Genomic DNA, 27,668 nt, shown 5'->3' with positions numbered 1-27,668 from the left:
ACAGGCTGGAGGCAGTCAGAAGAGGGAGGCTGGAAACAGGGACAATGGCTGCCGTCAGTGCTGAGGCCAGAGCATTGAACGATCGTTGATGGGCAGCCTGACCCGAATGAATGCCCTCCAGGTAGGCATTGCTCCGATGCACCTCCCTTTCTACCCCCTGGATGGCATTCAAAAGGGTAGTCTGCCCAACAATGAGTGTCCTGAGGAGATCAATGACCTCCTCACTGAGGGCAGCAGGGGTAACAGGGGCAGGGGCTGAGGTGCCTGGGGCGAAGGAGACGCCCGCCTTCCTGGGTGAGCGGGCACGGAGCGTAGGCTGAGGGGCTGCTGGGAGGGCGGGGCTGGTGCGCTGGGTGGCGGCTGTACCTGTAGAGGCGGGGGGCCCGGATGTTGCCGCCACCGCTAGGGAGCTCCCATCCGAGGACGTGTCGCTGTTGCTGCTCTCACCAGCGGTCCCCGTCGTGGTGCTCCCCTCGCCCTCCGGCTCACTTGGGCCCTCGGTGTCTGTTCCTGTGCCCACCGGGGCCTTGTGGCTTGCAGCTCCCTCGTGCTCCGATGCCAAATCTCCTCCGCCTGATGATGCTAATGCACACATGCACAAGAAGATGAAGAAGAAGGGTGGGGGGAGAAAGAGAAGACCTGGTTGAGTGAATGCAATGTCAACACCGTTGGCGGAGACGACAGACACAGGAGCCGCATGCACTAAGCCGCGCATTCGGGGCACACTACTCAGTACTTCTGACTCGGACAACAGGTCAGGAGACGACAAGCGCGCACATGTGTGAGGCTGGACCATCAATAGCTGGACTTGTCACCCTACGGAGGTGGGGGCCGGGAGCACAGGGCCATGCCTAAGGGAGAGGACTACACTACAGAAAGCGCCCTGGCCTAATGTCACCCCCAACCCTCCTCCCCCACCCAGACGCCTCCACTGCGCAGAAAGATAGCTGAATGTGCTGATACTCACCCCCTTGTGTCTGCTGTGATGCTCTCAAGCGCCCATCCAATTCAGGGTAGGCCACCGCCAGGATCCGGGACATCAGGGGGGTCAGGGTACGACTGGCACCCCTCCTAGGTTGGGAGGCCATCCCCAGCAGTGACTGAGCGGTCTTCCTGGTTCCGCGGCGGATGTCCTCCCACCTCTTGCGGCAGTGGGTGCCCCGTCTGACGTGGACCCCCAGGGCCCGGACTTCCTTGGCGATGGCACGCCAAATCCCGACTTTCTGATGGGCGCTGACCTATGTGACATGTACAGGGTGGGAAGGAAACAATCATCAACTTACTGCATGTCACATGTGATTGGCCCCCCCTCCCCAACCTTGCAATATAGCACATGCTCTCATCTGTCGTGCGTTGCACTCCTCATTCGCCCCCCACCCCACCAACTTACATCCACCCCACTCCACACAGGCATCGCCCATTCCATGTGCACCCGGTGTACTCACCTGTTGGTCTGGAGGACCGTAGAGTAACGCATACTGGGGGAGGACCCCATCCACGAGCTTCTCCAACTCTTCAGACGTGAAGGCAGGGGCCCTTTCCCCAGTCGCAGCAGCCATTGTCACTTCCAGACCGAGTTCACAGCAGCACTTGCAGTATAGGTCCTCTCCTGTGGATGATCAGGTCTCGAGTGATTAAGCAGATAGAAAATGGCGGTCACGCCCATGGCGGTGCGTACCGCGGCGGTGCGTACCGCGACCGCCGGCGCACATCGTCATTGGCTCCTGAAACCCATAGGCTTCAATGTTATCCAATGCGGCTCCGTATAGCGGTCTTCGACCGCCTACCGCCACGGTGTGCTCCGCCAGCGCAGTGACCTCACATCCCATTGTCCCACTTCACAGGTCAGGCAGCCGCCATTTCAAGGGCCCACATGGCATAATCTCTACTGCGACACACAGGCCTAGGCCTGGCATTGCCACACATACACGCCTTTCAATACCTAGATAACCGTGTGCCATGCAAGCAGTGGTGAACGTACCAGTGATTATCTTGACTCTGTGCTCCATGTTGTCCTTCCTAGGCACCGTCCGCTGGGATTTGCGAGGAGAAGGATGAATCCTCGCGTGTACCGACCGCTGGTGGACCTGTCGACAATGGAAGAACGCCACATCATACTACTATACCGACTTGACCGTGCCACCATCCATGAACTGTGTGCCCAGCTGGAGCCAGCCCTGATGTCCCCCATCCGCCAACCCACAGGAATTCCCCCTCTGGTGCAGGTGCTGTCAGTCCTCCATTTTCTTGCAAGTGGCTCATTCCAGACAACAGTGGCCATGTCATCTGGAATGTCTCAGCCAATGTTTTCAAAGGTTTTGTCTAGAGTGTTGTCTGTCCTGACGAAACACATGCGGAGTTACATTATATTCCCAGAGGAGGTTGATTTGCCCACTGTGAAGGGTGATTTTTATGCCCTTGGACATATTCCCAACATAATTGGTGCCATTGATGGGACCCATGTAGCCTTAGTCCCCCCAAAAGACGATGAGCAGGTGTACAGAAACAGGAAGAGTTACCATTCTATGAACGTCCAGGTGGTCTGTTTGGCTGACCAGTACATCTCCCATGTGAATGCAATGTTCCCTGGTTCAGTGCATGACGCGTATGTGATGCGTAATAGCAGCATCCCTTTTGTGATGGAACAGCTACAGAGACAACGTGTGTGGCTAATAGGTGACTCTGGTTACCCCAACCTGCCTTGGCTATTGACCCCAGTGAGGAATCCCCGGACCAGGGCTGAGGAACGGTACAATGAGGCCCATGGGCGAACTAGGAGGATCATAGAAAGGACCTTTGGGGTTCTGAAGGCCAGGTTTAGGTGTCTGCATATGACAGGGGGATCCCTGATGTACTCACCAAAGAAGGTGTGCCAGATCATCGTGGCCTGCTGTATGCTTCACAATCTGGCATTGCGACGTCAGGTGCCTTTCCTGCAGGAGGATGGTCCAGATGGTGGTGTTGAAGCAGCTGTAGAGCCTGTGGAGAGTGAAGAGGAGGAAGACTCAGAGGACGACCCAGACAACAGGGACAGAGTTATCCAACAGTATTTTCAGTAGCACACAGGTAAGAATCACACACGCCATTTTAATTTTCCTGACTGCCTCGTTTTTCTCAACTTTGTCTATGACCCCCCAGTTATTTGAAACTGATGTTTGATTCTCCCTTCCCTTTTCAGTGCTGTATGACCCACTGCGTGACTTCTGCTTGGTTAGCCCATGGACTAATGCTTATTGATCTCGGTATGTGTTCAGCACAAAGTTTACAGAACATAATTGATCGGTAATGTGTTTTACATTTGTAAATAATACAGCCTGACTCCAGCATGATTTCAGTGCATTGAGTGATTTATTTTTGGTGCTAGATAATGGTACATGATATTCACACGGTGATGGGTGGGGGTGGAGTAATGTCCATGGCAGAGTCCAGTTCTCAGTCTCACAGGTGCATTGTCCATATGCCTGTGGAAGGACGGAGCAGGGGCAGTTCAAGGTTGGACAGGGTGGCAATGTGGGACAGTGGGATGACTTCAGGGGGTATCTCATGCTGGCGGGGGTCTTGACATCCTACTCTGTCTTTTGGATCTCAGGCTCCTCTTGCGGGGTGGTTGTTCTTCAGCAGGAGGTGGGGTTCTGGTGGCCTGTCGTTGTGGTGGGGCCTCCTGTCCACTAGCGCCGGCGGAGGTGGTAGGATGTTCCTGGTCCGGGCTAGTGACAGGGGCCCTGTGTGGTGCCACATGGTCCCGCAACGTGTCTTCTATCCGGTGGAGGGCCTGGACTAGGCTCCCCATGGCGGTAGAGATGTGGGTGAGATGATTGTTGAACCCCATGTAGCGTTCCTCCTGCTGTGCCTGAATCTCCTGGAACCTGGCCAGTACCGTCGCCATCGTCTCTTGTGAGCGGTGGTAGGCTGCCATGATGGTGGTGAGGGCCTCTTGGAGAGTCGGTTCCCTGGGGCTCTCCTCCCCCCCCTGTCGCACAGCAGCCCTCCGAGTTGCCCTGTTTCCCCCGGACTCTGTCCCCTGGACGGTGTGCCCACTACCACTGCCCCCAGGTCCCTGTTGTTGTGGGGGTGGTGGGTTAGCCTGGGGGCCCTGTAGTGGCAGACACACTGCTGATTGACCTGTCCTAGAGACAGAGCCATGGGCCCGCTGGGTGGGAGCTGTGCTGTTGTTCCCAGAGGGGGTTGGTTCTGCTGTGGCCTGTGTGTGGGGAACCGACTGTCCAGAGGTCCCCGATGGTCCGGGCTGGTCGTCAGGTTCCAGGTCGACAGAGCTGCTGTCATCACTGGGTGCCTCTTCCGGGGGGGGGATGGACATTTCTGGACCCTCCTGGTCGGTGTGTTGGCGTTCGGGTCCTGCATGGGGTAAGAGAGTATGGTTATTGTTTCTGTGTGTGCTATTGTGTGCGATTTGAGGGTGCCCTTGTCCCCCAGTGCTGTCATTCCCTTGGGGGAGGTGTTGTGGGGGTGTTGGGGGGGGGGGGGGGTATGTGCAGTGGTCATGCTTAGGTGATGGGTGTCCATAGTTTGTGGTGGCATGCAGGGGTTGGTGTTGGGTGGGTTGTGCTGGGGAGACATTCTCAGGGAGGATGTGTGATGGGGGGTTGGGGGTGAGGGTGGTGGTGGGGGTTGGCATGCTGGGGGGGGGTGAAGTAGTTGAGATTGTACTTACCAGAGTCCATTCCTCCGTGTACTCCAGCGAGGCCATCAGGATGCAGGATGTTTAGTACCTCTTGCTCCCATGCTGTGAATTCGGGTGGTGTGGGTGGGGGTCCCCCGCCAGTCTTCTGTACTGCGATGTTGTGTCGCGAGACCATCGAGCGCACCTTTCCCCGTAAGTCGTTCCAACGTTTGCAGATGTCCTCTCGATTTTTGGGATGCTGTCCCACCGCGTTGACCCTGTCCACGATCCGCTGCCATAGCTCCGCCTTCCTGGCTATAGTGGTGTGCTGCACCTGTGAGCCGAAGAGCTGGGGTTCGACTCTTATGATCTCCTCCACCATGACCCAGAGTTCTTGGTCCGAAAAGCGTGGGTGCCTTTGGGGTGCCATGGGGTGGTGTGGATGAGGTGTGGGGTGGTGTATATGGTGAAGAGTGTGTTGGTGTGTGGTGCTTTGTGCTTCTATGTGGTGTGTGTGATGGTGTAGTGTGCCTCTGTGTGATGTAGCTCTCTATTCTGTGATGTGTCTCTCTCTCCTTCGTCTATGATCTTCGGTCGTAGGGGTTTGTGGGTGATGTGGGTGTGTGTTTTATAGTTGGTTGGATGTGTGGGAGTGTTGTTTGTATGTGTGTCAGGTGTGTGTATTTCAAATTGTCCAATGTGGCTGGGTTTTGGAGCTGTGTGTGTATTTTGACCGCGGCGGTGTGTACCGCCAATGGAATACCGCGGTTGAAAGACCGCCGCGTGGATTCGTGGGTCAGAATGGCATGGGCGTGTTTGTGTTGGCGTGACGGTGGAGGTTTGGTCATCTCCAGTTTTCCGCGGCCCGCTGATGTGGCGGCCTTCCTTGGATGTCGGGATTTTGGCGGTCCCGCCGTTGTGGGTCAGAATGACCGTGGCGGTTTACCGCGGCCGCGGCGGTAGAATGGCGGACTTCTGACCGGCGGTAAGGGCCTTTTACCGCCGAGGTCAGAATGACCCCCTAAGTCTCTTAGGGCCTGATTTAGATCTTGGTGGTGTTAACGCCAAACTGCGTCGGCAGTGGGTCCTAGAAGACCGTTAAGTCAGCTGTGTTCTGCCCGCCATATTTAAATGTTACAGTTCTGCAGGCGGTTTGAATGGCAGCGGTTTGCTGACGGCGGGAGACAGCAGCAGTACTCAATAGACTTCATACAAAGGCAGCGGCTATGGAAGTGAGGTAAGTGACACACACACACACTGTCCCTTAGCCATAGGTGCACCCCCACACTACACAACACATACACACAATTGACCATTGCCACCCCGGCACGACCCAACACAGCCCGTACACGCCAAAAATACACATTGACACACATTCATGACACAATATACACACATTATTGACACTGCACCCACACACCAGAACAGGCAACACAACTACTCACTCAGCTACACATACACACTCACATACAGCCACACCTCACCCAGACAATTTATTTATTTATATGTATGTGCATTTACACATACACATACTGACTCACACACACAACTCTCAGCACAACATGACAGGTCCACTGGCAATGTTCACACATGGACAGAGTTGGCAGGTGTGAATGTACCGTCATTGTGGTGCCAGTATTAATTTGCCAATGAATACTGGCACTATAAGGGCATGTATGTGTGTGATATGTGTTGTGTACCAGCATGTGCCCACTCGTGCCTGACCCACTTGTATACCCGGCATATGCATCTCAAAGGAGATTAAGAAAATTACTGTGACATGTATTTGCCTCCAGTGGTCCCCACCTCCCGCACATTGCCCACCCAACATACCCTAGCAATGTGACATCCCTACCTTGTAGTCCATCGACTGGAGGGGGGGAATGGATGTTGTGTTTCTCCGTGGGTTGGTGGCAACAGCAAGAGCAGGTGTTGTCCAGTCAAAGACAGGGAAAGGGGAAGAGGTAAAAAGGTACGTTTTCACTCCCTTCCCCCCCAATCTGCCAACTAAAAAGTGGAGATCGGACTACCCCTTTTTCCTTGGCAGTAATGCTCATCTAAATCTGCACAGTGGGAAGGCTGGCTGCAGTCCCGCAGGCATCCCCATTTCCCTTACCGGCTGTCGATGCGGTGGTTCGAATACAGCCTTTCATCTATGGGACCACCAACATCTAAATACAGTAGGTAGATCGCTGCAGCGGCAGGGGGCTGCACATATGCAACATGGACAGCAGGACCGTTACCACAAACATCTAAATCATGCCCACAGATTCTGATTAGGTGTAGGAGTTTTTCAGTGTCATGTTGTCATGAAAGTGAAGTCAATCAAATATCAATTATCACTCTTAAGGCACATCAAGCCTTTCCTCCATCCAAGAGCTTTTGCTGTCACAACACAAGCTATTACATATTTACATGTGCAATGTGGCAATGAGGTTCTACTGGGACTTCCCACATATGTACTGCCACCCTTGAAAGGTGTTTTCCGTTACGGTGCATCTTACTGTAGGCACATGAAAATCCATCAGATTTACACCTATCCTTAAGACTGATTATCAGTGCTGTTTCGGCTATTTAAAATACAATGTTTTCTCTAAAAGTTGTTTGTTCTGAATCTACCAACTTATTTGGTAAAGAAACTAGTGCTTACTGGTAGGTCCTGGACAACACAGATTAAGGATATTTTCCATGTGAAGATTGCAAAAGTTAATAAAGCCATTATGTCTTCATAAAAAAAATGTTCTGTTGCAATTCCCCTCCACCCCAGCTGAAGCTTACATTTTGCTCCTACATGGGTGACTATTAAGAAGGCATTGACAACTTTCCCTATTAATCATGCACTTGATGTATGACTAGTTTATGTTTTTATACATCAATGTTGTCAGGTTTTGTTTTATATTGATAATGATGTTGTATTTAATCTGCTGTTTGCATTTTTTTTAATTATCATTTACACAGAGCTCATTAAGCAAGGTAGGCAAGATTAGCAGTGTAATAACCATAAATAAAAATGAATACATAAAAATTCATTGTAAGAGAAACATTGAAGGTGTGCTACAACAAAATGGCATTGTTTACTACTAATGAAACTAGTGTGCATCCAAAATCAAAATGTGCATCTTTCTTTCATTGATAGACATGTTTTAATTAAACAAATAGTGGTCAAATAGGTTAAACACCAACAGTTATACTGTACCTCATGTAACTTAACTGTCACCCAGTCTTTGATCTTAGCTGCTTTCTCTTCTATGGTTTTTGCTTCTTGTAACCTTATCTCCTTCTGAAGTAAGAGGATTCATATTAAGTAAAAATATAAACTAAAATATACAAGTGTAGCAGAAACTCTGTTTTATCCAATTACTGTCATAGCATCAAATATGTGCCATTCATATCCATGTGAAATGCATATCACTACAGAAATATAATTGACCCATTTTAAAAGCAAAGTATATTTCTCTCATACAAAAGGTTATCAGATATAACACTAGCTGGCAAAGCAGGTAGGCATTAATTTGGGGCAACGTCCACCCCTGGCTTGCTCTCTGGTACCTCTGACACAGCCCTCTGATCTCAGGATAAATGAAACCAGATGCACGAACAAAAAGTATACAGGGTTCAAAGAACTTTGTATATTTTGTTTAGTTTTCACCTTTTCCCATCAGTAGTAAAGAGGGGTTTGTTAAAGATCTAATAGCTAGGTATCCTTGGTCAAGTGTGAAGTCACTGGTGGTCAAAGTGTGCTTCATGTCACTTGCATTATCCCTGGCATTTTTGTGAACTGACATCCAGAATATAGGTCAGAAAGCAATAGTCTTTGACCTTGACACACAGGACTGCTGATTCCAGGATGCAAACTGAAAAGAGTTCTGTCTGTTTCACAGCTACTATCCTCTATACCTTAAACAGTATTATAGGCAATAAACACTTAGTAGACAGGTGTGTTAACCTTAGATGAAACTCTCCAATGTAATGTCCATTTTCTATAAATGTTTGTCCAATGAGAGCAAGTTGTGCCCGTCATTAAAAGTGGGAAAGGTCTATGGGAGGTGATTTATATTTTTTAAATTTTAATGTAACAACCCAACTACATACAATCATAGATTCTGAAGACAGTTTTCTGGTGCAATAGCTCTAACCGTGAAACCATGCAGGAAGCCAAATGTTAGCGTGAGATCAAGGAAAACGCATTTGGATAAAGAAAAAACAACCAACGGTCATGGTAATTGGAAGTTTGCAAAGTTCTGACGTTTTCGGAAGTTAACCTGAAATGCAAAGCTGTATTTTAAAATAAAGCATCAAAGGATCGTGCCTATTGTTGCCTCTCATGGTTGAAGGCTCATTGTTGTGTTCCTATGCTTCCAGATCCACTTTGGGTCCTACATCATCCCTTTCCTGTCCCAGTGTCAATACCAAAGAACCTGTTCCAATTTTCCGGAGGAGTGAATTGGTGTGTGCAGCTGGAATCTGTGAGTTTGGGTTCTCAAGTGGTGCCAGGACAGTGGCATGTAAAGCGGATCCTGCTGGCAGAAATGCAGGAACACATTGTTGGATGAATTCATCAAAAGGATTTGCCTGATCTAAGAACGCTGCTAACATTGAGTAACACGTACAGTCTACATTTGGCTACACCATTAAAAGGTGAGCAACACTATTGTGATAAAACCTTGCACTCAATTCCAGCATGGGTTCCATGGCTGTTACCAGTTTGTGTCCTGCTCTTCTGGGGTTCCGCTGCAATTAGCAACTACAAAATGGAGTCGTTGGTGTAACTCTGACCCTCTGTAAAAGTTTAAACTATTAATCAAACTCTGTAAATTTCTGGATTTCTTTGTAACTCTGGGCATGGCTTATTCTCATGTTTCATCTGATATTTGACATTTCTGATATGGTTCTGAAACCTGAGGATGTGGAATTAGAAGTTCTTTCCTTTCACGTTTTCAAACAGATAGAGGGTCTTAAGGCAATTTGGGGATTTTCCATTGACACCAGATCATATACTGATTCCATCTCCCTTAGTAACCCTGCATCTTCAAGTACTCAGTCAAACTCCTCGTGTAGCCAGCCTGTCTAAGTCCTTTTTGAGGAAGGGAAGGGCTTTCTTTGGCCGATTAAAATATTCACTTTTCATGGAAGTTCCCTTGTGGGTAACAAAAGACATGGAGATCCAGCAATAAACAAGGTGCCTACCATAGGTAAGACATTTTGTTTTTCAATCTGTGCATTTGTGCTACAGAGCTCGCTCTTTTCAGAAGTGTCACTTGCCACTTAGCTTTAAAAGCATCTGCTGAAAATTATAAAGTAAAATTCACTGCGTATTTACCTTTTAACAGTTTCACTCTAACACACATATGTTATCCATAGATAAAATAGATGTTGCAATTCTTAGGAGCAACAATTGCAAATACAAGTATGAGTTTATTTTCTATTGCAATGGGTGACCGCTAGATAAGTTTAAATATTTTTAAGAATAATGAACTCAGTGAAATTTTTAACAACTATGTAAGGCACTAAAGGCAGTGCAAATATTGCTGTGTGAGCACTGTGTTGGATGCACCCATAGAGCAAAGTATTTTTGCTTTTCAAAAACAAACTCCCAAACCAGAAGTTTCCTACTGAAAACACAAAACATATGACCCTGAGATGATGGAGGATTCTTCCACAGTGAGATTCATTTATTTTTAGTTTCCTGATTTGGACCACCAGGAAAAGCCTGGTGGCTCTGAACAGGAAAGAATTATGTCGGAAAATAGGGCGGATAGTCTCTGAGGTACTTTGACTGATAGTCCACTGTCAGTCATGCCATTGGTCAAACGTTTCCACCAGTGGAGGCAGCTTAGGCTCAGTCAGCAGACACATGGAGGGTTCACCAACTCTAAATAGAGGTGGGGAACTGTACGTTTGTTTAAAGGGTAATCTGTCATGCTTTTGTTGGTGTATCATATCCCACCAAGGTCGAAATAAGGCCTGCTGTATGTAATCAGTGCTCTACCTCATCCTCTTCTAGCTTCATCCTTGCTCATCTCATTGGATGGACGATGCCTTCTACGGAAGATGCCTCACTGTGTAGATGTCCCTCTGACATTGAAAGTAACCCACCACCCAGGCATTGGTGGTCTGTTCTGATGTCTCAAGTGCTCTTGGGCCTCCTTAAGCCCTGCATCAGGGCCTCCTTAAGCCCTGCATCAAGATTCTATTTTATCCTGTAAAGGTCATTAACATATTATGGAAGGGTGCTAGTTATGCATGGGTGGAATGGCCCTTTTGCCTCTGTTTTGTGTCATTCTTTGTGGTCTGTGACATGCCTTGCAACCACCTCTATGTTCTGTAGTTTTAGAAGTCACTGGAATAACTTTGTTTTTCACTACTACTTTCTATATAGGGATCTCAACAGGGGATATGCCTACATACACTTGTCCTACTATAGTAGCATTTATGCAATTTGGGAAACAAAATAGATGTACTTTAAGGAGAGCTCATGTGGGTGGGCCCAAAAACAAAGATACTCAGAGCAAAGAAATAGGGTGAACATCTCAAAGTATGGAACCCCTTGAGGCTTGTGAAATGGATGGTCTTTCTTCCAAGGAGGCTGTAGCAGTTCTGCCATTTACATTAGAGAGAGTACAGAAGGGGATTATGCTCTCTGACAAGTATTCAACAACAGTAGAGAAAGTGCAGCACTGCTATCCTTGGCAGTTGAGGAGTTGGGAAGAACATCGGAAAGACCTCTAATCAGTCAAGTAGGCATCTTTCTTGCTGTATGCTACCAGTCTGTACACTGGGAAAGGGATATTGGGTGTTTGAACTGCTATCAGCACCTGTACTGGCAGGTGTGACTGCCTGAGAGGTCACATAATCCCAGCTGCAGGGACAATAAACTTGGATGGGAGTGGAGGCTAATGACCTTATCAATATCTTCAGCCGTCTTACTTCTGGCATGGAACATGGCTGCACTGCTGCACTTTTATTTGAGGTTTGGTGAGTTTGTACTCAGATCAATGTAGCCCAATACATTCTGGGGGTCATTCTGACCCCGGCGGTAATTACCGCCATGGCGGAGGTTGGCGGTAGCACCGCTAACAGGCCGGCGGTGCTCCGCCGGGCATTCTGACCGCGGCGGTACAGCCGCGGCCAGAAGCGGAAAGCCGGCGGTGTACCGCCGACTTTCCGCTGCCCGTCAGAATCCTCCATGGCGGCGGAGCACGCTCCGCCGGCATGGGGATTCTGACACCCCCTACCGCCATCCTGTTCCTGGCGGTTCTCCCGCCAGGAACAGGATGGCGGTAGGGGGTGCCGCAGGGCCCCTCGGGGCCCCTGCCGTGCCCATGCCACTGGCATGGGCACGGCAGGGGCCCCCGTAAGAGGGCCCCACAACGTATTTCAGTGTCTGCTTAGCAGACACTGAAATACGCGACGGGTGCAACTGCACCCGTCGCACCTTCCCACTCCGCCGGCTCAATTCTGAGCCGGCATCCTAGTGGGAAGGTTGATTTGCCCGGGGCTGGCGGGTGGTCTTTTGGCGGCCGCCCGCCAGCCCCGGGCAAATCTCAGAATCACCGCTGCGGTCTTTTGACCGCGGTGCGGTGTTCTGACGGCGGTACCTTGGCGGACGGCCTCCGCCGTCCGCCAAGGTCAGAATGACCGCCTCTGTCTCCAATGTAACCAATGTTTCCTGTTCAATGTATTGACTTTCTTGCTCTGTCATCCAAATGATACTGCATTGATCTGCATTGGTCTACAAGTGTGATTAGTGATAGTAACTATCTAGCAGGTGTCCTGGATCCTAGGTATTTCCTTATCTCGATATTACTGACTTTTAAATCTTACCACAAGTGTAAGCATGATCTCACTCCTCTAGTTCTGGCATAGACCCGCTGGATGGAGTTCAAAGCACTACACTACAATTCTGGGCAACTATGAGTAATCAAAATCGATCTCTTTACTAATATTTCCAAGATACAAGATGAACAAATCTAACCCACAGCAACATTAGGGTTGGAACAATGGGCAGCGACACAAACCATGTGGAGCGCGGCACCGAGACCCCCTTGTCACCCGAATACTTGTGCATCTATCTAGTCAATAACAGTAAATTGAAACAGCTTTCTTTGGGGTTCAAACCCCTAGACTTTTGAGAAAATTCTAGGACCTTTCATGCCTCAACAGAGGAAAAACCTGTTCAGTGGAATGACACACTCTAGTCTGCTCCCCATTCCTGACTCCATTAGTAATATTTGCTGTTTGGATTTGTGAACTAAGCCCTCAATTCATTTCCACAAGTTTTAATTTTCTCCCTTGTCCATCTGTTTCTCAGCCATCGTTTTTTCCGATGCTTGTGATGTTTTTTCTTTATTCCATTGTGAACTTAGCTTTGTCCCATTTATTACTTAATGTTATTCTTCTCTTCCCCTATTCCTGATTCGAAGCATTTGCACTCCTACTCATTATCCTCTGGAAACCAACAGTTTACCAGTTGTAGCTCAATGCATATGAGAGCTGGAACATTTGACTTATCCATCCTACTTGACCAGATGTCCTTGCATGCACGGAAAAGCAAAGAGTAAAGACATGAAGAAAAACTAAGAGGAAGAAGTCTCCTTTGTTTCTCTGTACTAATCTAGCAAATAAAATGGGACTATAAAGACTTTAGGAGGAACTCTATGCTGCCAAACCAACTACCAAAGTTTGGCTTCATTCATCTATCTCAGCCCCACTGCCCCACATCATAAATGTAGAACCTTAACTAACTGATAATGCAACCATTTTACTCACATAATAAAAAGGTGCTAAATGCAAGTACAAAAATGCATAAGTCTTGAAAAACCAGGGTTCAAAGAACTACTCATCCTTCCTGCGTGCAAGACTGTTAAACAAAAAGAAAAAAGTAGGGGGGGGCAGAATTGAGTCTTCATGTTGTAAGAAGAGATCCATTTTGCCAATTTTCCTACTTAACACTTCGCCCAACATCAAGGACAGAGTGGAAGAAGAACCTCATAGGAAGGGTAAATGCAATTTTGTGATTCTGCAGCGGCAACTTATTCCACATAATCATAGGTTTGCCATCCTTGACACATAATCCATCATCTTTTCTATGATTTGAGATTTTATTAAAAGTTACAAAAAATGCGGTGAGTTGTACTTTGTGGAGTGAAAGGTTTTAGCAACACAAAAGGATGATGGATGGAGTGCTGAAACTTTTTAAAGACTCACCCCTAGTTAGAAATCTGGGTTTAATCCATTGTTCTTTTGCTCAGCATGCCAACCCATTTTGGACCCAGCCATATGCAAATCAGTCTTGACCCTGTTTCCCATGGGAACAGTCTAGCCCAAACTGCTAGGCCAGGTTCTCCCTGGACCAGAAACAAGCATCCTGGGTTCGGTTTCAGGGTATCACCCTTCATCAGCTAGGCTGGCTCGTATCCAGTGGCATAGTGAGCACGGGACCCATGTCGGGGCATACCCTTCCCACTTAAGACAATTTTAGCAACACAAAAGGATATTGGATATAGTGCTGAAACTTTTCAAACACAGAGTGAAAGATTGATTGGTCATCTTTTATTTGCTTATCGTTGTATTTAGGTATTAAATCGGTACTAATCTGGTGAAAACTTTGCCCAGACAGTATTAAAGTGTAAAAAATGACAAAATATTGAAGTAACACTATCACAAAATGTGCCACATAATTTGCCTTTCCTTGTCGCATAATTTAGTCAATGCTGCTGCATAATTCCAATGGCCCTTCTCATAGGTAAGTGGGATAGGAACTTGCAGAATGGGTAGTCAGACATCTCCAGCACACAGATTGAGGTGAAACATTTCCATCAGCTGTACACCTGAGTATTCAAAGCAGACAAAAATGTTCAGTATAAAAAACCCATAGGCCCAGTTTAATGTCTGGCGAACAGGGTAAATCATCATAATGGGAATGGAGTACCTATCTGTCATACTCTTGGTCCGCCTGCCTAATTTTGAGTCAGGTGGACCATATGATTTATGCAGACTGAGTAAAATATAACCTATAGGTGGAAAAATTCCTCCAACAGCCAAGGGAGGACAGGCTTTTGGAGGTAAGCTATCTGACCATCCACCCTATTCAGAGTGGGTGGTCAGATTACTTTTTTAAAACAAACTCCCACTTTCAGAGTTTATTTTTTGAAAGGCAACAACTTTAAAATGTTGGTGTAAGCATCCGTCACCAATGAATGATGTATTCCAAACTTATAAATGGCTCTGTGTGAACTGCTGTGACGATGGTTCGTACCTACCATTAGAGTTCACTGCATGGCCGACAGTAAACTCTAAGGGTCTCATTACAACTTTTGAGGGTTGGAACCATCTGATGCCAAAGCCATGGAGAGGAGGCTACCGTCCTACCAGCAGCCTCCTCCACTAGTCATTTTACAATGTTTCCACCAGGCTGACCGGCGGAAACCATGCTCCTGGCGGTGGCAGTAGTCCCCTAGCAATCCAACTGCCAGGGTCGTAATATGGCGATTGGACCACCAGGAGTGCAGTGGTCAGACAGCCACAGAGAGTCTGGCGGTCTTAAGACTGCCAGTCTTCAAATTAGGCCCTAAGTTTGGCAGGTGGAGTAATGGCAGGGTGGTGAACTTAAAGCCCTCCATCACCCTGACTATCTTTACTCTGTCCACCAAACTCTAAATCAGGCCCATAGTTTGGCCTATGGACAAAACCTGTGCAATCCCATTGATTTATAGTCCAGGTAAAGTATGTATGCAATGGGGCCACCAGGGTGCACGCCCAATAAAGCACTGCCTCTGCTGCTGACAGGGCTTTTCTGTTTCGGGTTGTGCCATGCTACGATCTTTTCTGCTGCTTGAACCATGATTCAGTAGGATCTAATTTTGAAGTGGACGGTTTTTAGGTTATTTTATACTATGTTATGTTATTTTATGTTATGCTACAAAACACATATTTTGACATTAGATTAACCTCACAGCGCCACTACCATCCTGCCCTGATTTAAAGACCCTCTAGTCAGGAGATTTCAAGACCCTCTAGTTAGGAGGTATGTGCATCTAGAGAAAATCTGTGCCACCCACAGCAATGTGTGGAACAGAAAATGGTTGCTATTTACTTAGTTCAGAGGTAAATCTCTATGACTTAAATAGTTCAGATATAAAGCTATTTCAATGCTTAGGCTCATATTTATACTTTATTTAGCGCCGCATTTGCATCATTTTTTGACGCAAAAGTGGCGCAAACTTACAAAATACAATTATATTTTGTAAGTTTGTGCCATTTTTCCATCAAAATAAGATGCAAATCAGGCTCAAAAACAGTATAAATATGGGCCTTAATGGATTAGCATTATCAGCCCATTTTGTCTGTGCTTTAAACTGTAATGGACTTGACAATTGATAGTACACTTTTAAACATTTTTTTTTTGTTTTTAATACTTTATGGGCATATTTCACAAACAGTTGTGTCGCTCTTGCGCCATGCAACAGGAGCAGGAGCCATTCAACTCTTAATTTAGATTTATCAACCCACACAAGGCCACCTTTCATGGCACTGCCTGGCTTGATAAATCTAGAATAACGCAACACAGCACAAATGGCTGAGTTGCGTTACTCTACCCTGGAAAGGTATTCCATGGGTGGAATGTGGGTGTTCCCACACATCCACCCATGGATTTTGGCACATACCCAGATTTACCATTACTGGTAGCCCTCAGAATGCATTAAAATCCTACGCCTCCCCAGGTGAGGCGTACGAGGAGAAATATCTTTATTTCTCCTCATTACTTCCTCTTTCTAGGTGTGCTACATTCTGCAGCACACACAGTAAGACGAAAATGCCTCTCAGGATTGTTTTTGTGTAGAGTGCAAGGGTAACTCCGTTGGTGCTTGGCAGCACATTGCGCGCCAAGCCAGGGAAAAGACAGGAATGTGCCGTATAATGTTAAGTATAGCGCATTCCTGTCCTTTCCCTATTACGCAGCACGGACAGGGGACTTGCTGATCTACGTGATTTTTGTTAAATATGCCCCTATATATATTTTTTAAATATGCGTATCATTCATGCAGTTAGCTTACTTTATTGTTTTATACTAATGCAATATTGTTTTTGTAAAAGACATGGTACACTTGACTATAGTCAAAACATCATAAAACAAGATACCATATTGTAATACAATTTCTATGTTATTCGTATTATTCAAAGGGTGTTTGAAGCGTTTGCCTTTCATCATGTGTAGTTAATTTGCAGTAGTGTTTATGGCAACTGTACTCTATTTAATTTCAAGGGAATACAAAGCATCTTTCATATTAAATCAAATTACAGTATCTAGATTTAGGGATATTGTATTTGGCCTCAGAAAATAAATCTTACCACTGTTTCATTGTTTTTCGTATTTTCTTAATTTTAGAACATTTGCCCGGCTGGCTGAAAAGAAATGTGCAATTATTGAGGCTACTTTTATAATGAAGGGATAAACGAGTATGCTATTCATATAAACGTTACAAATGCTCTTGTGTCCAAAGAACAGAGAAGGAAAAAATACCAAAAAACATGAGCTCCTTCAAGTTGCACATTAGCTTCTTGACCATTATGTAATTCTTGACAACCAGTTGCAGCACTAGTTGGGAAAAGCACCACTATTTGCCAGCAGTCCTGTAGTGAGCAAAGAACGCACAGCTCTGCCTGGTGGGAAGGCCTGGGGCAACGACCAGTATGGTCCTCCTCTCCCCTACGCTGCCCAACTTGTCAGCTAAACGTAAAGTAAAGACAGCCATGGAGATAAATGTCCTGCACAGCCGAGCAGGGGGCGTTGACATGAAACCCAAACCCGGTGCTAGGGCCAAAGTTCTGATAAGTTCTGAAAGTAATTAAAAATCAACTACTGTTTACTAAAGGTTACAAACAACTATTTTAATTTTTGTAAGGGTTAATGGAAAAGGACACTGAAATGCAGTCTCCTGGCCTATTAAAAGCACCCCTAAATGCATTATATTTTCACTGTTATGGCACGTAAGACAGTTCAGAGTCATAAGAATTTAAATGAACATAAACACAAGTTAAAGAAGCGGAATAAAACAGGTGCTAGATGTTATTAGAATTGGATCCTAAGGTAGGGATTTTTCCAAATAAAATTGGCTCCAGAGCAGAGCCAGCTCTGCACTTTCTCAATAAAATTTTAATCTGTGAGCAAATTCCAAGTGGATACAGTATACTTTAAATATTCTTGTCAAATTGTAGCCATAAACCATTTTAACATAAATATGGTGAAGAACCAGATGATGACGTTTGGTGCTTCTGCATTTATGGGAAATAATAGGTTAGTTGTCTCAAACGGATTCATACCAAAACATATAAGTACCTAAAATATTGTTTGGAACAAAATAGAGGGAAGCTAAGGAGAAATCAATGGAACTTGTTTCGAGAACTCTTTCGAAGTTTTACTCAGTCTTTATCTTCACTCATGAATCTAATAAAAATGATAATATAACCCCTATATCAAATTAGAGGCAATTCTTATGTCTTCAAGCGATGTTGAAGTCCATCGACAGGCTAAATGCTTTTTTGTGGAGGAAACAGTTAGAGATCTGACGAACTAACTCAGCCAATTAATCAAGTTAGTGTTAACAAAATCTTTGGGCAAGGGAACTTTCATTACCCCTTGTGTGAGTTTTTCTTCCATAAGAGCCGATGCTCATTCTTTCTAAGACTTGCTTGGGAAGAAATTCAAAAGCAATCTATAGGTGCCACCAGGAACTTTAGCTTCTTTTGTAGCGTATGGTGATGGTCTGGAACCATAAGCAGCTTCTCTGTGACCAAGCAACTACATTAAAACTTTTTAAGGTTAGAACCACAGATAATATGAGTCAATTTTCTAGAGATGTTGATGTGTCCACTCTTTGTGAAAAAGTATCCTACAAGCAGCACTATGACGCCTATAGAATGGGAGGTTTCTGTAGACTTGAATCTACTCAAAGATACATAGATCATGAGAAAGTTTATGGGCAATAGATTTCCTTATGCTAACACCCTCTTGGTGATGAGTGCCAGGTTATTTGTTGCTGATCACCTAGAATTTGAAACCTCTACCAACAAAGAAATGAAACCACTAATTATATTTTATTTCATTGACTGCACTTAATAATATCGAAAATAGGCTACTTCTCCATATTTGCATACATATGCAGTGATAACCGAAATTGAGCAAACTATTTTATTAATGAATGATAATGATTTAATGATGATAGGACTTTTAATGGTTTTAACCTAAGTGTCATAAAATTTATTGAATTGTACTTAATTATTGGTGCTGTTTTAATTGATAAATACATGTGTTTTTATACAACGGATAAACCAACAAATGAAAATAATATAGTAGTTGGCACTATAAGCTGAAAATGAATATAGAACTTTTTAACAAACAAACAACTTTGAAAAACCTACATACACTTTGTTGGATTTTAAAAAAGATGAACTGTTTGCGTGAAAATTACAAATACGTTTATAAAGAAAAAAGATAGCTTTGTTTGCTAAACACCTACATCCTTTTTTCTAAATATTTGCCAAACAAGGGAAAGTATTAAGTGCTGTATAGGAATTCTGAAATTCCTAAACACAGACTTCCTTTACAAAGATGTGGTGCAGGGTTTCACTACAAATTGGAAATTTGGGGGATATTTTCCTCAGTTTTCATATAGGAAGAGGGACAAGACAAAGGTGACATTTACCCCCTGCTCTTTGCACTAGTTGTGGAGGCATTTTTTATAGCAGATTTGGCACAGCCCAAATATTGGAGTGGTGAAATTAGCGCAAGAATTTTAAAAGCTACAGCATTTCCGATGATGTAATGCTCACTCTGAATTACCCAGAATGATCAAACCCAGCACTACTGACAAAATTAAATCCATTTCAGACAGCAGGGGAATTTAAAATGAATCTAGTAAAATTGGAGGATTTGAATATCAATGCCCCCAAGTTACAGTACAATTTTACATGTGGTTGAAAAGAAAAATAGAATTAGCTGGGATTAAAAATAGCCAAAACTTTTCAGAGACTTTACCAAGACATATGGTGCCATCTGAACAGAATTTAGGGATTTCAGTTTGTTATTAGCGATCCTTTGTGAATCACAATTAGGAAATCGCAATTCCTAAATTACAAAAATATACAAATTGGAAATACCGATTTCAAAGGGGGTCACAATGGACATACCTCTTTAATATTAATGAGGTAGATCGATCGCAATGTGTGACCCATTAGGAATTGCAAGCATTACAGACAGTCACCTGCTGGGGTCAGCAGGCAACCATGTCTGTGATTGCTTTTTAATAAAGCAAACTTTTTCCTGAAATGAACTTCGAGTTTCCTAAAAAGGAAAACCGGTTACATTTCATAAAATAAAATGTAATGTTTAAGTTTCATCATTTAGGAGTAGGTGCTCTTAACAAATATTTGTTTCAACAGTCACAAAACAAAATAAATGTCTCAGGTCAGAGCACACTGTAAATTTCCACATATTTTGCTGTATCCAAAGACAGACTTTTTGCAGAGCTGCTGTACATCAGAGGTCTGCAGCCTCTTCAATAGTGAGAGCTACTTCTGATCAATGAAACCAGGCTGAACTACTGCCTAATACATGGATTATATAAAAGCATCCAGTCCTGCTGCAATGTCATAAAAGCTAGTGTAGCATCTGCCAAGGAGCTGTCCCTTTAGTCTTGTTTATGAATCACCTGTAAGAGGTGAGTGCCTCTCTGGGGTATGTGGATTCTTTGTCTTGAAATACATCGGATGACACTATAATCATTATGAGATCTAAGGTATGAAAGATTTTCATTAACCTGCTAATTGTCCAAAACACATTGGTTGATGTCCAGATCCTGGCTCTGCCTTAATGATTCAAGATGAAGAATAATATTTACTGAGGGCATGAATGGTACAACAATTATTGGCAAGGCCGACCCTAGAATTTTCGCTGAGAAAATGCCCTAGTACTCCCTAGCACACATGCAAATAAATACAATTATAAATTATTTTTAGCATGTATATTTCACTCTAAACTATGACCATTTCACAATATATACCTGCAGTCTTTATAGTGCATAGCGCTCTACAAGAAAACATATCTCTGACGCAATCCTGTCCATGCGTATACGTCTGAGAGAAGGATAACACTAAATTAATAAAAGGCGCAGTGGCACCTTGGCACAGGGGCACATTTAACCCAAGTTTCTGCCTGTTTTCCAAAATAAATCATAAGGGCAAAGTCCTTGCTTGCATTAGGACACATGGTATTCTTGCGCACCTCTGACCATCGATACTTGGCCAGGTCTTATCTGGAGTTTTTGTTCTTACAACGCGTGTTCCCTCTTGGGTAAGTAATCCCATGCAGACACTTAGCATACCCTGTTTTTTATTTTGCTCCTGCCAAAGCACTCCTGCCGTTACTGTGTGCTGTAAACAACAGGTGCTGGTGTCATCCAATTTAATGATGAACAATTTCTGAGAAATCAGTAGCCTGAGTCCTCCATGCTGGGGTTTGAACTGCAGATCAGTGCATATGTCAGATCCCACAAAGCCATCTTGCTGGCAAATAATGAATCCGGGGCTGATGGAATCCCTATTTATACTTTGCGGGCTGCAATGTCCTCCAAACGCTTCCCTATCATAGCCAACATAAAGAAATAGAAAGCGTTAGTTTATTCAACTGTAATTTTCACTCAGAAGACAGACCTTCGCATCTGTATTACATATATATTAATTACTAGACAAATGTACACAATCACCACAGTTTCAGATAAATTTCAATCATGAACCCAATGTCCTTGTTCAGTACTCTGGCACCGTCATAGGCCAGGAGAATAAGGACGATGACTCTGATCTGACTTGGAGACAAACATGCACTCCACGGATTCAGGAAAATAGTAAAGAAACACATAAAGGCACAGTTGAAAGGGGGGCTCGATTACGTGGATGCCCATATAAGGCTTCTTGTGTTTGGAGAAAAGCAACACAACTTTTCATTGTTTTCTTTTTGACTTCCACAAAAAGATGTGCATACCTGCGGATTATTAGAAGATACAATAACTCTACCAAGCCTGGCAGTAACTCCCCTCTATAAACGTTGAGTCTGCTACATTTACAAGCACAATGGACTGGACAAGTGTAAGGTACATGTTGCTTGGCGGTGATGCCCGCTCGGCCTCCAGTTTATTTAATGACTTTTGCTACCGAATCAAAATATATGTAAAGACAGTTTGTCTTAACCTGTTCTTCAAGCTGTTGCTCCAAATGTTGTATCATGTCATCCTTCTCTTGTACCAAACTTTCAAGATCTTGACATCTCTTATACAACCTGGTCTCAGTTTCGCTGGTTTGAACATTTGCTTCTTTCAGCTTCTCTTCCATAACCTGCACCTGTGGGTAAACAACAAATGCACAAATCTAGATGATAGCACAAATCATAATTTCAGCTCCAGTCTCAAAATTAAAACTTCTGCATAAGGCCGATTAGCTACATTAAGAAAGCCCTAAGAATTTGGATGATGTTTTGTCACTTGTGCGATCAACAAGGTCATGGGGTGTGCGCAGCAGAACAAGGAGTAAACCTCGGGGGAACCGAGCAACTGGTGAAAAGTAGGAGGTAGATTCAGGCCTAGAAGAAGACTTCAGACCATAACCTGTTCCCACTCTTGCAAAAAACAACCACATGCTCTTATGTGCTTGTGCCAATGGAGCTGTGTAGGTACTCTGGAACACAGTCAGCCACACATCTGCCCCGGAAAGTGTTGTACCGCAATATCAAGTTATTAATAATGCCCTGCACAAAAATCATCTCCACAATCTAGACTTGCATTATCTTGCATTATACATCGAGATAAGCAGATGTGGAGCTACACAAGCAAACCTATATTTCTCTCTATATTATTACCAATATGACATAGAAAACTCAATTTGGGGAGTTGATATTTTGCGGTTTGTTATTTCTTTTCTCCATGTTATGACCTCCAACCCCTCAGGTAGGCCAGAGTTTGCCAGGAAGAAAGTGGGCAGCCAGGAAATTGCTTCATCTTCAAGAAGAAAAAAGGCATACAAGGCTGAGGCCATTGGTGAAGGCTGGTCCTTTACTGGGAGCCAGGTGGCATTTCATTTGGAGAATATAAGGCGTGAGAGGAAGATACTGATGGTGAAACAGACCACATCCTAATCAAAGCACCAAGCCCAACATAGTTATATTGAGCTTGGTGGGGAGTACCTGTAGGCCACTGAGGCCTTATAAATGCATAAATAAAGCCACATCTCTTTTGGAACAGTGGTGACATTTGAGGAGACAATTTCATTTAAAGATAGGTATTACCTACAGGGTATACATACAAGGTACAGCTTGGTGGGCTAACTGATTCAAAATATAAGCATACAGCCATAACGTTATCTATTTTCTATGTCAACATAAGCTGTGGTCTTGTAATCCTAATCACAGTAATAAAACCTGATACAATGATCACAAATGTAACTCAAGCTTGACTAAGTGTGTTTGAACCTATAAAGTGACACATACACATTGATGAAAATCAGTTTGGGGAACCCATTATAAAGCCCTCTGCCTGCCACATTAGTAGTATATTTCTTTCATTAAAATATCAACCCTGGAGAGCTTCAGCAGGAATTCAGCCTCCACCGCAGTCAATTTCATTTTTATCTGCAAATTCGCCATGAACTTGCCCCATACATAGGCAGCTTTGACTCCCTTCCAGAGTACAACCCACCAGAGGGTAAGCTTCTGGCAGTAGATCTGGGAGATCACAAGTTGGCAAAATAATATTGCATCCTCTTTATACACAACCCCCACACATTATTGCATGGTCGGGAAGCTGACCTTAGTGCTCTTGACAATGACGATTGGGCTGATGCACTGAGGCTGCCATTTTGCCATGCCTGTGGCTAATACAGCCTAAATACCTTCATAGGATCTACTACAGTAGATACCAACTATGATGCATGGGATGGTAGACTCTTCACTATGCCTACGTTGTTGAATGGAGGAGTGTTCCTTCATTCACAAAGTGTGGGAGTGCTCTGTCTTGCATAGATTTGGGGTTAGAGTGATCTCCTCCTGCACTTTATGGATGACAATAGGGGCAATAGGTACAAAAGGGCACTCCTGTCTCTGGGGCTGACCCTGGCGAAAAGAGACATAGCCAGAGAGTAGGAGGCAGAGGCCCCCCGTCCTTGGCAGTGTGGAAGAGAGGCCTAGAACACTGCATGGGCTTGGCGTTTTATCAGGTCGGAGGTTGCCCTCAACAGTATAACAAGATCGGGCATTGCTAATCAGATTACCAAAGGATTTCTCTACAACGTGTCTCCTCAGAGCTTTCATTACTATATGAGATTTGAGAGTATGGTCAGGTGGGTGGAAAGCAAGTTGCATGAGTGCACAATGATATCTGACTCACATATTAATGCACATGGTAGGCCGGTGGTGAGTCGCGGGGTAGTTTCTCTGAGCAATTTTTGTGTTTCTATGACTATAACTGAGATCATTTTTCCTCCTTGAATAACTATCGGCCAGCTCAACCTATCTGCTACCGTGAAACTTAATAAAATTTGTCATGAAAAAAATATCAACCCTGGAAACAGTGCATATCATTGTTTGTGTTGCACATGCAGTCTCCTGGATCCAACAATGGCAGCAACTATACCACAACGAAAACTGGAGCAAAACAACAGCTCATTGTGTTTAGAATAGCTCTCCTTTGATCAAGTATTAATGATTTGATTTGTAACTATGGCAAGGATATATTCATATTTCGTGTATGTCACATACAAACTGTATATGAAAAAAGACGCACCAGCTGAAAAACATGACTATGGCTCAATCTGTCCAGAGGAAGAACCATTAAATATCTTTCCCACTTTGGGTCGAAAATGAACCACTTACACTAACCAAAGAGGAACTTTGATCATTTTGAAGAAAGCCAACGAGACAAAGGAAAGATCTATTTTACTTGCAAAGGCATTACATCTTCCCTTTCCCTCACTCTGCCTAAAGAATTTTCTTTTGGTACACTTGCACTGTGGTGGTCTCTAATATGATCCTTTGGAGAAATTATTTTGAAATATCTTGAAGCGAATGTAAATATTTGTGTCAGCAAATTTTTCATGCATTTAGCTTGACACTTGAAATCATGACGCATGTGCCTGTGTGTTTTTGGGTGAACTTTACACCATAAAAACACCCAATAATTCACACTGACACTGCTTGTACAAAGTAAACATTTGTATTATACATAAATTGTGTTTTTCCAATTAAATTCAGAAGATATTGGGTGTTAAAACTGAATATAAGAGAGGGGCTCATAAGGAAGGTAACTAGGTTTCAGGAGATGTGCCAAGAACAACACCATATATGGTGTATCCCTCATACATAATATAATGAAAATGTTCGAGGAATAGTCTAAGTGGGCATACCAGCAAACGAAGTGGGGAAAAGAACTTGGGATAGATCTACATAATGATTAGTGGAAACTTGTGAGTACAAGATGGGACTAACGTTGCAAGACGAGGGAGAGAAGCATTAGATTCTACATAGGTGGTACTGTACACATATTGTGGTCATGCCCTACATGGGAAGCACCAGGGAACAACGAGTCCTAAACCACAAAGTTGTGGAAAATGAAAGCAAAACAACGCTTTTGTTTTCCACAACTTACTTGTTTTAGGGCCTTAACCACGCATGGGTGAACCATGTACATGCGTGGTTGAGGCACAGAAGAAGGGAGTCAACACGGCCAAGGAGGAGGTAAGTTGGGCTGGGGCTGTTTTTCTGGGTCTGGGGTGGGGGGCTTGGGGTGATTAGGGTTTAGGGGTGGGGAGGGGGTCAGTGTTTAGGTTTTAGGGGTGGGCTGGGGGTTGGGGTGCTTTAGGTTTTAGGGGTGGGGGTGAGGACTCGGGGTATATTTAGTTTTTGGGGGTGGGGTGGGGGGCTCGGGTGATTAGAGTTTAGGGGCAGAGGGGCGGTCAGGGTTTAGGTTTTAGGGGTGGGTTGGGGTGCTTTAGGTTTTAGGGGAGAGGGTGGAGACTCAGGGTATTTTTAGTTTTTGGGGGTGGGGGGCTCGGGGTGATTAGGGTTTAGGGGTGGGGAAGGGGGATTCAGGGTTTAGGTTTTAGGGGTGGGGAAGGGGGTTGGGGTGCTTTAGGTTTTAGGGGAGGGGGGTTGGGGTTGTGGGTTGGGGTGGTTGTGGGGGTAGGGAGGTTGCGGTAATTTTTAGGGGTGGGGGGCCAGGTGGGACGCATGCTGGAACCGTGCATGCTGATCAGTAATGCCTTTATCAGGAATGCCTTTACAACGAAAAATCGTTGTTAAGGCATTCGTGGTAAAGGCATTAGTGAGAACAACGAGGTCGTTGTTCCGACTTCGTTGTTGAGGCATGGGTGGTTGAAGCACTCGTTGTTTCAACATATAACCGCCCTACACATTTCTTGAACAACATACTTCTTGCAGAGTGTGAATTTATAGATGATAATCTCCATCTATATTTTGTGATAAAACATCATTACCAAAATTTGACATGTTTAAAGTCAGAAACTCGTATAACACTTAGTGCGGCATTATAATTAGAAATAATGATAACAATTACAATATAAACACTCTATGACAATGACTCTATTCCTGTATCTTTCTGTGACAAATCAAAAGATAAATGGCCAGTGGAAGATTTATCCCAATACATTACAATTTTGGCCCTCCTCCTATGACCTCCCAGTACTAAACGCCTTAGTTGTTAAGTCCCATCAACCAACAGCTAATCGTCTCTCTCAGCATCGGGCAGGCATTTTATTACAAACATATCAGGCAAAGGAGATACTAAGAACACAGGAGGAAGCTTTGGAGGAAGAATAACCTTTATTAGAAACACAGCAGCAGAGGATAACATGCTCCCTAGTCAGAGATAAGTAACTGGCTCTCCTTACAACTGAACAACATTCTGATAAAATCCTTCTATTGAAAAAGAAATTGCCAATCCAAGCACCTTTCCCAAATTTAGGCCCATTTCCCTGCTCTTGCCAAAATGCGGGAAAAGCTTGTTAATGAGCAATAAACAGAGTTCCATGAAAAGTCCAAATCCCTTTAAACCTCTCAATCCAGTTCCAGGCTTAGACACAATAAAAGGTATGCTGGCTATTGGTCAAAATGCGATGTTAATCCTTTTGGACTCAATGCAATGTTCAATACAGTCTTGCACACTGTCCTTCTTCAGCATCTCACTGAAATTGGTATGAGCTGCCAGACTTGGTCCTGGTTTAAGTCTTTTCTTGCAAACAGGGGACCAATGGTGTCTATTGGTCAGTTAACTTCAGGAGAGAAATCACTGAAATATGGCGTCCCACATGGCTCATCACTCAATCCTTTGTTATTTAATATATACGTCTCCTTTGATTTCTTTGATTGATCCATTTTGTATTGCCACCACCCCTTATGTAGATGATAGCCAACTGATTCTTCCTCCTAACAAAAGCTCCTTTGGTTCGGAGCAAAATTTTCTGAATTGTTTCACCAGCATCCTTTGGATGTAATGTTTCCATCCTAAGTGTAATGCAGAAAATAATAGATACTTCTGTTTGGGAATAATAATATGTTTTCCCTGCAAGATAAATGGGCCGATAATCTGCTGACCCCCCCCCAATCGCACGGTCTCTCGTGGAGGTGGCCACAAATATAGGAGTCAACTTTGGTGCCTTGCCTTTTCAACCTCGTTTTATCATGGTCTGACATGTGTTTCTCCCTTATTAAATCTCTTGAAAAGTTCTTTGAACTTCTCCATCTTGCAGTGAGGAAAACTGTAGCTTTTCCGCTCATTTCCTTGAGGCTGTATTACTGTAGTAGCCTTTACTTAGGCCCTACCAAGGAGTTAATTTATGTAGTTCAAACGTGGTGGTAAGACTAGTTCTTAAGCTTCCCTGCAAAAGCTCTGTCTCTCAAGAAATATCACTGGCTACCCATCTATAAGTGTGTTTTTTTCAGAAAATCTCTGGTTTTAGTCTTTAGAGCTTTCCGTTCAACTGGCCCAAA

At 44.4% G+C, this 27,668-nt stretch overlaps 1 protein-coding gene across 2 annotated transcripts in view; it reads right to left on the bottom strand.

Annotated features, from left to right (window-relative positions):
- Window positions 1-27,668, bottom strand: part of PLEKHH2 (pleckstrin homology, MyTH4 and FERM domain containing H2) — an 812,518-nt gene that overhangs the window by 616,070 nt on the left and 168,780 nt on the right. For both annotated transcript variants that reach the window (XM_069233993.1, XM_069233994.1), the window contains exons 4-5: window positions 21,866-22,015; window positions 7,818-7,901 (exon numbers count right to left, since the gene is read on the bottom strand). In XM_069233993.1, the coding sequence (XP_069090094.1) occupies window positions 7,818-7,901; window positions 21,866-22,015 (234 nt within the window). The remainder of the gene's footprint in view (window positions 1-7,817; window positions 7,902-21,865; window positions 22,016-27,668) is intronic.

This window comes from Pleurodeles waltl, chromosome 5 (assembly GCF_031143425.1).
Source record: "Pleurodeles waltl isolate 20211129_DDA chromosome 5, aPleWal1.hap1.20221129, whole genome shotgun sequence".
NCBI lineage: Eukaryota > Metazoa > Chordata > Amphibia > Caudata > Salamandridae > Pleurodeles > Pleurodeles waltl.
Note: the sequence above shows the minus strand (reverse complement) of the source record. Positions and strands in the feature narration are given on the sequence as shown.